This window comes from Stylophora pistillata, chromosome 2, assembly GCF_964205215.1.
Source record: "Stylophora pistillata chromosome 2, jaStyPist1.2, whole genome shotgun sequence".
Taxonomy (NCBI): Eukaryota; Metazoa; Cnidaria; class Anthozoa; order Scleractinia; family Pocilloporidae; genus Stylophora; species Stylophora pistillata.
In genome coordinates, this window is record NC_142520.1 from 36,075,078 (window position 1) to 36,091,347 (window position 16,270).

The 16,270-nt window shown below is 38.4% G+C and overlaps 3 protein-coding genes across 3 annotated transcripts; all 3 read right to left on the minus strand.

Annotated features, from left to right (window-relative positions):
• Positions 1-3,440: 3,440 nt before the first annotated feature.
• Positions 3,441-6,429, minus strand: LOC111346944 (fibroblast growth factor 2). The gene is made up of 3 exons (XM_022954198.2): positions 6,066-6,429; positions 4,110-4,213; positions 3,441-3,695 (listed from the first exon to the last, which is right to left on the minus strand). Exons 1-3 carry the CDS (start codon positions 6,181-6,183, stop codon positions 3,522-3,524), a joined length of 396 nt encoding a protein of 131 aa, XP_022809933.1. The 5' UTR covers positions 6,184-6,429; the 3' UTR covers positions 3,441-3,521.
• Positions 6,430-6,775: 346 nt separating this feature from the next.
• Positions 6,776-11,322, minus strand: LOC111345914 (fibroblast growth factor 1). Its single transcript, XM_088748609.1, has 4 exons — positions 10,741-11,322; positions 9,367-9,961; positions 7,962-8,065; positions 6,776-7,067 (listed from the first exon to the last, which is right to left on the minus strand). The coding sequence occupies exons 2-4, from the start codon at positions 9,491-9,493 to the stop codon at positions 6,888-6,890; spliced, it is 411 nt and encodes a 136-aa protein (XP_088604735.1). The 5' UTR covers positions 9,494-9,961; positions 10,741-11,322; the 3' UTR covers positions 6,776-6,887.
• A 2,132-nt stretch (positions 11,323-13,454) lies between these two features.
• LOC111346529 (uncharacterized) lies at positions 13,455-15,886 on the minus strand. Its single transcript, XM_022953815.2, has one exon. The coding sequence runs from the start codon at positions 15,503-15,505 to the stop codon at positions 14,702-14,704; it is 804 nt and encodes a 267-aa protein (XP_022809550.2). The 5' UTR covers positions 15,506-15,886; the 3' UTR covers positions 13,455-14,701.
• Between the last annotated feature and the right edge of the window lie 384 nt (positions 15,887-16,270).

Sequence of the window (16,270 nt, forward strand, 5' to 3'; positions counted from 1 at the left end):
TCGGTCGACACTCGGTCGACAGTCGGTTGGTACTGGATCGATAGCCGGTCAATAGCCGGTCGATAGTCGGTCGATCAACCGACTATCGACCGATTCTCGACCGAGTATCAGCCAACCATCGACTGTGTCGACTGACTATCAACCGAGTGTCGACAGGATGTCGACCGATGTAACGGTCGGGTATCGACCGACTCTCGGTCGATAGCACCTACAGTAAACATCAATCAATCAATCAATCAATACTTTATTTACCCACGTAGCGTCAAGGAGCTCATAGAGCCCGTTCAAAATACGTACGTGCCTCTGTCATACTGTCAAGACCTAACTGATTAGTAATTGAAATAACTAACAATTGACATTGAAATTTAAGTTTGTACAATAAAATTCAAAGTCACTTAAATACAGGTATAACATGTATTTAACGTGATCCAATTTTTTTTCAGTGCATCACGTTTACGGTTATTTTGAACTTGTGTGAGTGGACCTAAATCTGCAGGCTTTCAAATGTCGCGGAAACTTCGGTTTTAGAGCTATTATGGTTTTCCTATGTTTGTTAATCCTTCCTAGCCCTACATCCGTTTGACTTCAACCTCGTTCCCAGGGCATTTTCCCCTAGCTAAGGGAAAGGCCCTTGGAACGAGGTTGGTTTGACTTCATTGTTTTCTCTGTCCTACGTCGCTCGTGTAAAAAACAGGTTCTTTCAAAGAGGATAGCCGACAGACGCAATTGAAGATGGTGGCTGTAAGACTTATTACCAAGGTAAGAAACAACAAGAAAATACATTTCTCCTTGATTTAACGGGGCTAGTCAGTGAAAGGAGGAGAATCTATAAGGGGTCTTCTTCCCTTTGTAAATTTAGAAATCAACTATACAAGAAATATATAGATCGGTGGCCAATCTTAACAGTGGCCAACCTTCATGCACCGGTTAGGAAAAAGAGAGTTAGAAACACTAAAGCTCCATGGCTCACTCCTGAAATCTTGCGATTGATGCGGGAAAGAGATAGAATAAAGCGAATCGCCACTATATCACTGATGATCAATCGAAATGAGCAGCGGCTTAAGAATCGAGTCAACCATTCTATTAAGGCTTCCAAGAAGGATTACTATCATTCTTACTTTGAGGATAACGTTGGGAAAGCAAAGGCAATTTAGAATGGAATTAATACACTACTATCGCGTAAGAAAAACTTTGCTCAGGTAACAAAATTGATCATTGGTGAAGCGGTGATAACTGACCCCCATGAGCTCAGCAACGCATTCAACAGGTATTTTACCGGGATAGGCCTCAGCTTAGCGTCTCCAATTAATCCCCCTCGGGTCAGCTTTCGTGATTTTGTTGAATCTCGTGACAATACCTTCGAGCTAAAATTACTTACTATTGATGAACTGTGTAAACTTGTGAATGATATCCCTGTGCCCAAGGCTGATGGACTTGATGGGATCCCAACTTCCCTCCTAAAGTTATCGTTTACATTCATTGCATCTTCTTTGACTCATATATTTAATTTAGTTTTTTCCACTGGAATCATTCCCAACGACTGGAAGTGTGCTAGAGTAACTCCAATTTACAAAGCTGACTCGAGGGTTGATCCAGCAAACTAAAGGCCTATTTCTGTCCTTTCTGTAATAGCTAAGCTCTTTGAAAAAGCAATTTTCAATCAGGTATACTCATATATAAATGAGAATAATCTACTTTCTAAATATCAGTCTGGCTTTAGACCCATGCACTCTACTCTGTCGGCTCTCATTGATATCACAGACAATTGGTATCTCAACATCGACAATCGTTTGACGAATGCCATTCTGTTTATAGATTTAAAAAAGGCATTTGACACTATTGACCATGAGATCCTTTTGTCAAAGCTGGAGTTGTATGGGTTTAGGGATGTAAGCCTTAACCTTTTTCGAGACTACCTCACTGACAGAACTCAGGTCATAGTTATTAATAATGTAAATTCTGAAACTAGTCGCATACGTTGTGGGGTGCCCCAAGGTTCAATCCTCGGGCCCCTACTATTTCTATTATACATTAATAACCTTCCCAACTGTGACCTTCTGTCAGATGTGAGGATGTACGCCGATGACACTAATCTCACGTTTGCCTCCAATGACCCTGAAGAGCTGTTTTCATCCCTGACCCACGATCTGAGCAATCTGAAACAATGGCTTGACTCTAACCGTTTAAATCTTAACGTCCTCAAGACGAAGTGTCTGTTTACAGGCACAAGGTACAAAATCTCTTCGCCCCCTAGTGAACCTTGTATTTACCTTGATGGACACTTAATTGAAAGAGTCAATAGTTACAAATGTCTTGGTGTTCAGGTGGATCAAACACTCTCATGGGAACCCCATATCTCCAAGGTCGCCAGTAAAATTGCTAAAGTACTTGCTGCCCTTAGGAAGCTAAGACCGATATGTCCCCAAGGTACCCTGGTCACAATTTATAAGTCACTGGTTCTTCCACATTTCGACTATTGCAGCGCTGTGTGCTGATATATCGGAAATGGCCTCAGTCAAAAACTGGAGAAACTACAAAACAGGGCGGCACGTATAATAACAGGGTCTGGTTGGGATGTCAGATCTACCCAGATTCTTCGTGCCCTCAAATGGGAAAGCTTCACTGACAGACGTGCAAAACAGTTGAAATCTTTAATGTTTAAAACTGCTAATAACCTTGTACCCGAATACCTATCTGACAAATTCACCAGCGTAAATACCATCCACAGGCATAATTTACGGGGCGCCCAACACAACTTGTTTATTCCGCGGCCGAATACTGAGGCCCTCAAAAGAGTTTTCGTTATAGGGGTGTAGCAGTATGGAACAGCCACTACCTTAAATAGCTTTTATTCTTCTATTATATAATATTAATAACTTACTTTAAGATTTCTTCTTAATAGATTGTAGTTTTTAAGTCATAGTTGTAAAGTATTAGGTACTAGATGTTTAGGGTTAATAAGCACGGCTCTTTTGAAGACCACTTTTCCTTTAGTGATAAGGATTCCGTGATTAAATAAAGTGATTAAATTAAATTGATTATCGCAACTCTAGAGTGGATAATTTTACAAAAAGCACAAATTTTTAATGAATTTTTAATTTTTAATTGTAGTTTTCTTCGTATTTTTGCCACATGTGCTATGTTTAATTTGAATTATTTGTTTCAGTTGTTTGCTGGGACCACAATGAGAACTACTGGTTCTACCAGTAATTGTGTTATCCAATAAAGTCATTATCTAAGTCATTATCTCATCTATCTTGGAAGTCAGAGAAAACCTTCGGAGTATGGGCAGAAGCCAACGCTGTACACCCGTTCAAACGGTCTCTGGTACTTGAGAACTCTCGCCCTCGAGACAACTTTACAGAACGTTAATATGGAGGTGTGAGTTCAACAAAAACAAGAACAAGAACAAAAGCAAAAAACACGCAAAACCCGCAGACTCCATTTCATAAACATCTTTTTATTGGTTTTACATGAATTACAAAGTACTTATAAACTTTCTTTGTATTCAGTCCCATTGTTTATTCAGCTATAAACCCAACAGCCCTCTGTCCGGGTTTAGTTTTAGGCCCAGACTTCGCCTCGCCTTGTTTTGTCAGAGCTAAGTACCAGGCAGGATTCAACGTTGATTGGTAAGAATTGTACTTCGTCTCAAAAATCTCTTTGAAGACGCATTCCGGGCGGGTTGGACTATTCTGTTGAAAACATAGATGAAGTTAATAAACTGAAGACAGGAACGAATACAAATAAGAGAAAATGTCGAGCGAAAAACCTTACCATGGATGTACTGATTTTAAACCGTTATTATTATTATTATCATTATTATTATTATTATTACTATTACTTGTCGTTGATTTTATGACTGAGGTAAGATTTAAAGTCTTTTATCTCCTCATCGTCTGTCTATGACGTAGTCCCTTTGAATAGCGGGAGATCGCAACCTGGCCACTGTATAATGTCAGCTGGATTGGACGGTTTTTTTTTCCTTATGCCCCCACTTAAATGAGGGTATGCCTCCCTCTTCTAAACAATCATCCTTTTGGCTTAAATCCTTAGAAGAGGGAAACATACCCCAAGTAAAGTGCCACCCTATTATGCTTTTCACTTACTGTACTGTACATCTCTCCCTTGGCGTTCATCGCGATGTAATTTCCTGATGCGTTTCCTCTAAGCATCACCTCAGCTGTTTTAACGGATTCCATGGTGAGAGTAGCTACAAGATAGTCAGAACAGAGATATTAGTGATTTTTTTTTTAGTCTTTCATTCTTACCCAGGATAACGCCGGGCTTTCTAAACGAATGTTTGTTGTCCCACCCACAAGTGTCTTTATCATGTGGCAATTTGATTCAGGTTTGACAGAGGGAACCTGGAACACACTAAAAATGATCGAAATTTGAATTTATGGGCTAAGAAACTTACGGAAATCTATTAGAAATCTACTAGAAGAACGTCGTATCAATAGAAGTGGATCAACTTTGATTGCAATAGGCTTTGTTATATGATTAAAAATGACCGTATATGGCCACTTTGGAACAATGGCAGAAACAAAACTGACGATACGACAAATCCTCCCCGTGGCGGATGATTCTAGTAGAATTTTTAGGATGCAAATAGTCACGGTGGGGTGGATGGTGGGGCGACTGTTGCTTTCGTAACTGAAGTAAACATCCCACTTCCCACTGTCTTTTCCTTTTTATTGCTTAAAACTGGCAAAAGCTATATTCAATTAGAGGCTCACTATGCGATGCAATGTTAACGAGAGCATGTTGTAACCCGTTATTAACATCCGAAGCCTCCCGGCGCCGTTGTATCATCTAGAAGAGTATCGTCATTTGCTCGATTGTTTAATGTGGGTGTATTTAATAATGGTAATAACGTCCAAGGCCTCGCACGTCGTTAATACAAGTTTCATTCATTCATTCATTTCATTGATTCATTTTCATGGCTATCATTCTCTTTTCGTATTTCAATTCAACAAAAAGAGTTAAAAAAAAAAAACAATGGCGAGTGGAAATAGTTGCACACGCTCGTCACTTTCTCCCATTTGACTCAACTGTTTAATCCGAGTATGTTTGAAATTCCGCGAGGTTTACATTGCTCGTTGGTAGGTAGCGAGTTTCTTTTGCTGTAGTATTCAAAGCTTTTGTGCATGTTTTGTGCTATACTGTGTTGATTTTATGATATCTGTCACCTTTTCAGGGATCAGATGGTGCTGCTTGCAGTCCGTTTCCTCACTGAGCGGCCCACTTTTCGGGATTTAGAAGAACATGGTTTGTAATGTGAAGCAATTTTAATGTTTTTACGACTTTAATTAATTCGAGACTAGTGTTAATGAGATTTTCTTACATTTTCGCAAGTTCCTGCCTTTTAGTTTCAAGATGTAAATCATTCTAAAAAGATAGAATGAGTAAGTGTACGTCTTCCACTGACATTTTGCTTTTGTCTCTGATGAATTTTTTTGAAACTGAAAAATGCCTTAGAAATAAAGCTCAGGGAAGCAGTTCAAAAAAAGGAGATGAGAAAATGTGCAGTCTTTTTAAAATTGTCCACGACTGACAACATCGTTTAGTTAAGAAATCCCATCCGGCGGTTACACTTGGTCATCAAGCTATGGACTCAGTTCTAATGCATGATTTAAAAAGGGCATTTTGTTTTCCGTTGGGACTTTCGAAATGCTAAATATCTTTCAGTGGTATAAACTAAAGCAATATTAATCGAATAATCTGAAACAATGCTGGCGCGAAATACATTTATACATATATGGATATTACAAAAGAAGAAAACAGGTTTGAATCTAGTTTCATAATTTCAGCTCCAAATTCACGCAAACGGAACAAACGTTTTAACTTTGTTATTGATTTAATGGATCCGATTAATTTTCTTTTCCTTTCAAGGAGATATTTCACTCCTTGTGGATAGTTCACTGAATTCTCGTTACCTACCTTGCCAGCGCATGGGAGTGGTCCTATGTCAATCGATTTTACCATTTACGGTAACCATTTACTTACCAGAACAACTGGTAATTTAAGCCGGGTAAAGAATCATAAATAAAACCTCTACTCACCATAACGATCTTCACTATCTCGTGTTCCCTCGACTCTGCTCTCTGTCACTTTAAGGTAGAAACCATGCCGACATTTCAAACGGGTTTCACGTGAATAACTCACTGACAACTCGCTCATGATGCTATCAGATACGGAAATTAACCTGTCACCGTACAGGCTCTGAGTTAAAAAAAATTTCTTCGAGAAAACGTTGTCGAGATCCTGCTGGGTGGAAGAGCTAGCGTTTCACTTTCGTTACCGTGTAAAACGCGTGGACTGTTTGTGATCACAACTTTGCAAAAGCTTTCTACAACATTTACCTATGCGTGTCTTCGTCCCCAGTCTCTCCTCCGCTATATGTTGCCTACGCAGATCATTGTACACCCTAGTAATTAACCTTTCGCAGGCGTGATCAAAAAGGATTTTTTTTTCCCAACAAGAATGTTACATTTCCAAGCAGAACGGTGATTGGAAGAAAGAAGAAATCAAATTTAATGCGAGGTTCCTAATGATTGAATATCAATTTTCCTAAACTGTATAAGAAAATGTATAGCAGATAATGTGGAAAATAAACATAACGATCTTGGTAGTGAGGAGGTCAATAGAGTAACAATGGTCTGTTCATAGAAAAACTTGACCAGTCACCAAAGTGCAAAACTACAAAGAAATGCCATCCCGTAATTATAGAAATTAAATATATTTTGGCAAAACAAGTGGACACACAGCTCAATTATCGGCATCAATTCATGACTCATTTATTGAATAGTCTATTTATCCCAGCATGTAATTATTTTGGAACATCGTAATTAGGTAAAAACATTGATAACATTGATTCTGATTTCTTAAACATTAGATGGTAAAAATTCCACTGCTCTATGGCCGCGTGCGGACTTGGGTCCAGGTTTTGTTTTGCCATCATTTGTCAGCCCCAGAAACCATCCTGGGTGGGGTTTAGACTCGAAAGAACTGTAACCATTCGCGTCCTGATGTTCTTTGAATACACAGTCCTCCAACAAGGAATTCTGTTCAAAGATAAATTATGGAATCTTTCAATTGGGATAATTTCGTTTTCTTTCGTCGTAACATATATGCAAAGTTTTCAGTGTGCACACTGGCAGAGTACATTGATTGGACATTCAGCGTTGAAATATGAAAACGAAAAATTATCTCGTTAATGAGAAAATGTAGTGTGATAAATCATTATTTGGGAATTTGTGAGATTTTAACTTAACCCGCCTTTTGAGTTAAAGAAATATTTTTTTAAAGCCTTTTGAAAATATCTGAATAGATATAATTTCAGTTGAGATCGCTTTTAAATCACCAATATAATCCAGAATTTCCAAAAGGAAACTGGAAAACCGATGCCCAAAATTTTGCAACGATGATCTCAAAGAATCCAAACTTGATTTTCAAGGTCACTGTTGCACTACTTTTGTTTTTGTTTATCGTTCGTTTGTTTTTAATTTTAAAAAAAATGTGAAATTCCTCCCCCCTCTCCCCTCCCCCACAAAAAAATCCCCAAGCTAAAAGTTAGAGGATAAAGCTAAGAGACTGGATCCAACATGATATGAGTTACTTGGATCATTTACGATTCGGAAGAAGCCAGACGAATAGGAATTAACCAGTTCTCGTTTTCTTTAATGAATATTCCATTGGGCGTTATTCGTTCCCTAACAAAACATTCAAGTAGTGGACAAGGTACATTTGACACTATTTTCAAGAGACTACACATGATTAGGGTCTAAAAGTTTTTAACTGGAGAATGATTCCCTGTGGAATATAGTTCAAAGGAGAATTTTGCCTCGGTTGGCTATATTCCTTTTTTGCAGCTTCGAGATGGCGCACCAGTAAGTGCGACAGTCAGCAAATACTCTTGCGTAAATCCATCATCAGAATTAGATGAAGTTTCTACTCACATATGTTACGATGTTTCCGTTACTGTCCATGCCAATGTACTTATTGGATACCTCTCCACGAAACACGACTTCTCCAGGAGCAACAGAAGCCATTTGAAGAGTAGCTGTAGCATAAACAAAGAAAAACTTTATTCAGTAGAGGGCCTGACCATTAGCCGTAAAACGGCCAAAAAATTTAAACGTTAGGTGTAACAACTGACAAATTTTAAGAGTTAGTCGTAAAACATTTATCGTTAAAAAATGTCTGACGATCTGTCTCCCCCCCCCCCCCTTTCTCTTTATCGAAGATTTGGGGATTAAACTGCATACGAAAAGAAATCTCTATTTCTAAATCGATAAAGACATTCCATGTGTTTTTTCCCGACATGCTTCTCAACCCTCCACCCAACGCGGACGTTAGGAGCGCGCGTTCAAAGAAAGATTCCATGAAAAAAAATTACTCTTTGCTTTCAATTGTCACCCATGACGCTACGCTTTAAACGTCTGTGGAATCATCATTCACACAACATCTAGAAAACTACCACCCACTCGAATAATAAGCTAACATGAAAATCTTGAAACTTCTGAGAAGAAAATAAGTAGCGTATAGTGTGAATATTTTCAAGTTCTCTCTGCGTTCATTTTCGGAATTTCTTTTGTATCAAGCTTTATGAATTTAAATGAGCCGTTTTTTTTTCTTTTAATGGAAATTTTGATGGACCTTTGTATTTCACTTTGAGCTCTCAGCAGTAAGGGACCAGTCGTATCTATCGTCAGGGAGGGGAGGGATGGTGGAGGATTTGGGGGGGTTAAATGGTTTTCAGGGGGAACCGGGAGGGAGGATCAGTCATCTCTGACTTAGTTAAAGAGGAGACTATAGAAAATTGACTACCAGTAAGGGGAGGGGGGAATTTAAAATACTACAGGACCTAACAGAGGAGGAGAAAATCAGCCCCTCCCCTTCCCCCCTTATCGAGACGATAAATTATGGCCGGCCGGTAACTGAAATGATTTCTCGCCAAACTTTCACTCCGGTACCACTGAATACTCTCAAACGACCCACTCTTCACCTTCTAAGTAACAGTGGTGGGACAAAGATGTTCAGTTGCCCTGGCAAGCTACTGGCAATGAAGCCCAATCGTTAGGGCTATTTTAAAAAGCTTATCAGGTTGGTCTAGCAAATTCCCAAATTATGGACCTTTGGCGAAGAACTAACGACGTCTCAATCTGTTACGTTAGTTAGCAACAGGAACTGCCATTACAAGATCGCTTCAGTGGGATCATTCTTGACAACCAATCAAACTTTTACCGGCTCAACCATCTTTCCAGCTTCATTGAAGATTAAATTAATGGTGGAAGATTGCAATGGTTGATTGCCTTATAGCTTAAACCTATGTCTAAATTTAACGTAAAGGATTCCACTTACTGTAAACATCACTGTCATAATTTTGACTCCCATCGACCAAATCATCCGTTACTCGCAGGCGGAACCCTTTTCTGGAATTCAAATAAGTTCTACGAACTACGTTGGTGGTAATCTGTTGAGAGGTCATCTTGGAAACTCTGAGGATTTGATTTCGGCGAACTTCTGTTTGTGCAACAGTCAGTAATTTTTTCACTTTCAGAAGCGAATATGTAAAGTTTATCGGTGCATATCAAATAGGTTTTTTTTTTTTTTTTTTTTTTTTGTATATATACAGTATTTATGAACTATACTTGGCCCATTTTTTGCGAATTACTTCATTTACCAAAACGAAACTTCAGCCGGTGTCGCCCAAGGAATATTCTTGACTTGATGACTGCTGTGCGCCCGTTTTCTGAAACACTAGTTGAAAATTACAATAGAACGGAAGCAAAACCTTTGAAAAATAATGATGCTTAAAATAATACCTGACGAGTAAAAACAAAAGAAAGAAAAATAGAGAGAAGTGAGTCGATTTGCATGTTCTATTACCTATTCAGGCGTGGCTGAGTAAGTGCGTCTGGGTGCAACTGTTATGGAATCTTTAAGAGCCAGCCCTCTGTAAAAATAAATGTGATGAGATCAGAAAATTACAAAAGTGAAGCTTTAAACTATTTGGGATCGAGGATGGCCAGGAATGAAAGAGATCAAAACGGATTGAATTTGGGAAATTAACTTTAATTTTTGTATGCATTAACCAAGATTTGGCTATTTTTAAAAACCATTTAAAATCAATCAAGATAAGATCGCGTTGAGAGGTCGCTAAGTACCGCGGCACTTTTAAGGAATCGGCTAAGTCACGATACTTCTTGGACCTCTGTAATTATTTTTAACGGTACGAAAACCTCACAAAGACAAACAAACACCAAAGAAATAACACTGAACTGAACAGGAATTTAGATAGTCGAGGGATGGGAGGGATAAAGACGGATCACATTTGGCAGCGAATTTAGAAAGGTAAATAAGGTAATAAAGGTATCGTGATACAGTAGATCACGATATTTTATTACGAAAACTGCAATACTATGGGATTTGTTGAACCAGCCATCAATGGTTTGCTTGTTATTTAGATAACCGAACATAGATTTGTCATTTAAATTCTTGTAAGTCAACTCCGAAATGTCTGAGATGTGGTGTTCCCTAGGGAATAATTTTGGGACATCTTTTGTTCTTGGTATCTATTAATGACTTACCACATTGTTTGACACATTCAGAACCTAGAATGTATGCAGATGATACCAGCCCGACGCTTGCCAGTACTGACATTGAGCATATAAATTATTGCCTTAATCACGACCTGAGCAATGTATACGAATGGCTCTCTGCTGACAAACTTACCCTGAATATGACAAAAACTGAGTTCTTGCTTATTGCATCAAGGCAGAAGTTACGAACAAATAACCTCCGCTAAATCCCTTGGAGTTTATGTCGATCAAAATATAAATTGGGAGTGTCATATTGAAAACATCTCTAAGAGGATAGCTTGTGCCATTGGTGCGATTAAACGAATTCAGCATCTCACTCCATTTAATGTTTTAATTAAAGTTTATAATAGCTTTATTCGACCACATTTTGATTATTGCAACATAGTGTGGGGAAACTGTAACAAAGGCCTTTCTGAAAAGCTGAAAAGGCTGCAAAATCGGGCAGCTCGCATCCTAATGTCAGCGAGCTATGATAGTAATTTGGATGATTTGTTCCGGGCCCTAGGGTGGCGAAGACTCTACTATCAAAGATTGGAACAGAAATCTATCCTAATGTACAAAAAACATTACATGGTATGACACCTGATTATCTGAGATCAAGATTTGTATATCGTGACAGTGTAAGTGCTTATCGTTTAAGGAATACCGAAAACAAATTAGTTCTTCCAATACCTCGAACTGACTATCTCAAGAGAAGTTTTTTGTACAGCGGAGCTCAATTGTGCAACAACTTACCTGTAGACCTAAGACAAGCGTCTTCGCTGACTGATTTCAAATATAAATTAAATCCGGCCACAGTTTAAAGTAAGATCTTAATTTTAAGTAAATTTTAGACACGGCTTCCATGGAAAGCAGAGTTTTTTATTTATTTCTTTTATTTGAATTGTTATTATCAAATTATTATTGTAGTTAGATAGATAGGTTTCTAATATAGAATTAACTAAATCAACTGATGGAAAAACCGTGTATAAATAAAGTTATCCTATCCTATCTTAAATGTATATGTTTAGAAGGAGGTGGTCAGTACATGATTTTTGTGTTCGAAGAAAATTTCCTAGGGTGCCGGAATTCCAGGAGGAAAAGAACCAAGTTTGCTCAGATAGACAAACAATAAAGGAGTAATAAGCCGAAAACGTAAAGACACAGCGAATTTAAATGCTTTTCACCCAACATCAAGCTGTTGCTTTCACACAGACAGTTTCTTATCTTCAGAGACGCCTTGTTCGATCCAAAGAAGGGAAGTAGTCTGACCTCCGGAACACCTGAATAGCACACCAAATTGGGGATGAGACGAAAAATCTAAACATCATTTTACCATTATTAGACGCTATAAGGACGTGATCATACCAGACGAGTGTAACGGTATGCGATGTGTTTTCTTCATCTGGGGATCGAATGATTCACTGATATTGTAGCTAAATGAAAACAAAAATGTTTGGAAATTAATTTTACGCAAGAATTTTCTGTTAGCAAAGCCACACCAAAGGAGTGCGTCAACAATTTCTTTCTATCAAATAATGATAATAATATTAATAATAATAATTTTCACCGCTAATCGCCGTCGCAAAGTACAGCAACGACGCAGCTCAACAAGGTCGAACCGAAAGCTTACAATGGCGCCTCTGGCAGCCGCTATAACGGTCCATGTGTGATCTTGGAGCACAGCTTACAACCAGCTGGAATCAGTTGTATGTTGGATTTTGGTGAGGGAGGAAAACCGGAGAACCCGGAGAAAAACCCTCGAAGGAGAGAAGAGAACCAACACAAACTCAACCCACTTATGGCGTCGGGTCCGGGAATCGAACCCAGGCCACATTGGTGGGAGGCGAGCGTCTCACTACTACCCCCATCCCTGCTTCCCTATTATCATTATTATTATTATCGTTTCTATTTCTTTGTTTGGGGGAGGGGTGGGTGGGGGCGTAGAAGAAAAATCGTAAGCTTGGGCTAAATTGATGAAAGGCCAAGGTCATTTAAATTTTTCTCACACTATTTCTCTCGAATTTGTAAGAATCCAACAAACAAATAAACAAGAATTTAGGAGTGGTATCATGAGACTGAAAAAATAGAAGAGTAAAGAAAAACAGAAAGCTCGTTAGTGCTCAGCATAGAGCGCTCTTCGATTGAGTATCGATCATTAAATCAAAATCAAAGTAATCATAACAGCCAATCAAAAGAAAGGAAAATATCTTAAAAGGCCCGTGAGAACCCGCGGTAAAAAACAACCGAGCTGCCAAAAGCGCGGGAAAACGAAGGCAACCAAGTTATGATTGGTGTCAGTTCTGCATCTGATTGGTTGAGAGAGTGGCGCGAGTTTTTCTAGACCAATCACAGAGCGAAGTAAAGCAAAACCAATGCAAACTAGGATTACTTTCAACACCCAGTTGTCAACTGCTCGAAGATCCTAAAAAAACCAATCACTGGCAAGTCGGTGGCAGACAAAGGATTTCGTATTTTAATCTTGAGATTATGAATTTAGCGGAAACGAACAGGGTTCCACGAAAATCTTGCGGAAAACAGATTAATCTGCGCACATAACTAGTTAACCAGGACTCAACAAAGCAAACTAATCGTTGCGCATTTTGGAAAAAGCTCAAATCCACTTTGATTTCGGAATCTGATAATTATTGCTTCTTAAGCAAAGGCACAAAAGCTGTTGTGTTGATAGTTTTGTTTTTGATTAGAAATGGCAATTAAATCAAGTGCTGACAGAAAAATTACCGCAAAAATAAGTCATTAAAACGTTGCCAAAGAAGGCTTAAGTTATCTTGTTTCTTAGCATTTTCATCGTCACCAAACCAATATTGTCAGGAAAGAAAACATGGATAGACAACAATGTTCTTTGACTAGGGAAAAAAACATTTAAAAATTCCATTCATTTTTGCACTTCTATTACATGAAATGTCTTTCTTTCAAGATAACATTTTCATTCAAACTAAAACAGCACAAAGCTAAATAACAACAGAGCTTAAGTAAACTAAGCTAGCAATATAAAGAGTCCGGAAATGCCAAAGCAACTTAAATTTTTTGTTTTTAATTACATTGAGAGGCCAAAAGTCGCACAATATCATTTCTTCTTGTCTTATCGCTTGAAAAGGTTACGTTCTTCGTTGAACTCCGCAATCCATCTTTCTAGTTGTATTGGTGATTATAATTATAGCTTATGTGTCGATAGGGAGTGTCGTTTTTTGGAAAATTAAAAACACTGCTAAAAAAAATACTAATATAATCCCACACCTGATTTGTCTCTTGTTTAACAAATTTCGAAATTTTTTCAGCAAGGCTTAATGTTATCAAGACTTGGTCGAAATTATAGTAGGAAAAGACATGGTTAATTTACTAGTCTAATTTCTTCCAGCTTAAACCGATCGTTTCCAGTTTGAGCTGTATTCAACAGCAGGGAATTATTAATGAAAACAGAATTGAAATTCTGAAAACAGTAACAATTATGATAAAGACAATAGCCATCGAAAATGAAATTTTGAAAATGCTTTTTTCAGTTTCTTAAACGTCATAGAAAGTCACATATATTCCAGAGAAAAAATTTTTCATCTTATCCGATAAAATATCGTTATAGTACACACCATGTAAATAGGTTTTAAAAATGACTTTTACGCCATCGCCACTCTCCAATTCAAATATTTGCATATTCCATATTAAAACTTCTATTTCTTTTGTCTACAGTTTTCTTCGACGCATAATAAATACAATTCTATCGGAGAACTATTCATACATTTTAGAACATATCCATTTAACAGGCTTGGAAATCAGCGTTATCGCTTCTTAACGAAAGATCGAGTCGATTAGTCTATGCAATTTCTTTCCCTTTTTCACAGGCGAGTCGAAAACTTGCAAAACACCTGCTGAGTGAAATAGCTTTCAGCTCACACGCTGTCAGCAAAATCTCAAAGAATACTTCAAGATGAGTTCACTTTTTAAGCCGAATATTTTTCTATCGAATTCAACGACTGGCCATTCGAAATGAAATTGTCTCTCTCGAGTTATATTACAGCCATTAAATTAAGGGGTTGTAATAAAGTCACAAATCTACATCGATCTTTACGTCGAAACAAAAGGTAAACACATCAACCAATTTATACAAAAACCTCTTTTTCTTCTGCGTATGCGGCTGTTTTTAAGCTCATCGATTCCTGAAGTTCATAGCTTCCTTCGTTTCGCTTTTTCAGCCGATATACCAAAAATATGAGCAGAATTACAGCGCAAGCTGCGCCTGCCAGCAGTGCCACGAGAATTTCGATCGTCACAAATCCAAAGAGGGTCTTCCTCCTTTCGCTTTCTTTCGGATCTTTTTGCGTCTCTACATCGCTGCCTCCTTTAGGAGTCCCTTCTTCTGTTATGGGTCGGGTTGTTGGCAGTTTTTTAGGATTTATAATCGCTGAGCGGCTGAGTAATTCACTGAAAGTTTCAGTAGCGCGAATTTTAGATGAAACAATGGAGGTTGTATGAATTGAGCTTTTTACGAACCTTGTTGTAACTATAGCATCGATGCTGGCACTCATTATGCCTGGAGTCCTGTATTGCGGATTAATAGCGACGGTATCGCTCGAATTTCCTTCATATTTTCTCGTTGGTGATATATCAATCTTAACCTTGCTTGGCGAGACGATTGAAACATTTGCAAGAATGTTTGTATCTTCGTCATCTACAGGTTCCTTACTTTCGACGTCTCTCTTTGTTATCGTCCTGTGTTCGCTCTTCGATATTTTGCGAAATTCATCGTTTAAAAGCACAATACTTATTTCTTCCCCGCCTCCGTTGTTTGTACTTTCGCTGAGAGCCGCTTTCTGGGCTCCGATTTGAACAACGTTTCCTTCGAAACAACCGTAAATTAACAAACTACAGATGGCAACTCGTAAAACCCTTTCAACGAATTCCATACTTCAATTGACGACGCTCTCCTTTGAACGATATCACTAGTAATTAACTCATCTCTCGTGCACCCTTTCCAATTTTTTCCTTCTCTTCGACGTATGCTAGTCGATTCTCGACAAGCGCTGACGTGCGTTTGCGCCGATCGGGCTACAGCGCAGCGCTTATCGCGGTTTCGACTTCCTCTGTGACAGTCGCCTTCTTGAAGTACAGCGTGTTTACATTCTGCGGTTACCTCTTGAAAGCAACAGAGCGAAAAATTGTCTGAGCCGAAGTCGAGTGAAACTTAATAGGCTCGGCATGCTCCGTAACAGACGAACAGAATTAAACATTTGACTGTCACAAAAGAAACATAATAGTGGGGTCGTTCCGTGCAAACACCTTTAAAAGGTGGGTTAGGACAACTAAGCCCTTTGTCATGCTAATTAAATTGTTGTCCACATTCGCAGTGACTTTCATACTAATTTGGTCAAGGTTTTCAATTTGTTTATATTCCTATTATAAACATCCCTCATCTTCTTCAATTCGTTCCCCATTAAAGTGAAAAAATGCTTCGGAGACAAAAACAAATGTTTTTCTTTTTGATGATTGACGTTAAGGCTTTTAAAGTTTAAAATCACGTGCAATGTCAACACACAGTAGAAATATTCAAATGCGGCCTAAATTTACCTATATCATTCATCCGAAAAACGCCGGGGTTTCTATGGAGAAAACACCACGCGAGGAAATTGCAGAAAACGCCCCTTTTTTAACGAATAGGGCAGCACTTTAAA

What these genes read in the sequence shown, in the direction of transcription:
- LOC111346944 (XM_022954198.2), bottom strand. Translation starts at nt 6,183, where the DNA reads ATGAGCGAGTTGTCAGTGAGTTATTCACGTGAAACCCGTTTGAAATGT. An exon ending in AGATAGTGAAGATCGTTATG is followed by an intron (nt 4,214 to 6,065) that starts GTGAGTAGAGGT and finishes ACTATCTTGTAG; the next exon opens with CTACTCTCACCATGGAATCC. An exon ending in AGGGAGAGATGTACAGTACA is followed by an intron (nt 3,696 to 4,109) that starts GTAAGTGAAAAG and finishes TGTTTTCAACAG; the next exon opens with AATAGTCCAACCCGCCCGGA.
- LOC111345914 (XM_088748609.1), bottom strand. Translation starts at nt 9,493, where the DNA reads ATGACCTCTCAACAGATTACCACCAACGTAGTTCGTAGAACTTATTTG. An exon ending in TTATGACAGTGATGTTTACA is followed by an intron (nt 8,066 to 9,366) that starts GTAAGTGGAATC and finishes TTTATGCTACAG; the next exon opens with CTACTCTTCAAATGGCTTCT. An exon ending in ACGGAAACATCGTAACATAT is followed by an intron (nt 7,068 to 7,961) that starts GTGAGTAGAAAC and finishes ATCTTTGAACAG; the next exon opens with AATTCCTTGTTGGAGGACTG.
- LOC111346529 (XM_022953815.2), bottom strand. Translation starts at nt 15,505, where the DNA reads ATGGAATTCGTTGAAAGGGTTTTACGAGTTGCCATCTGTAGTTTGTTA.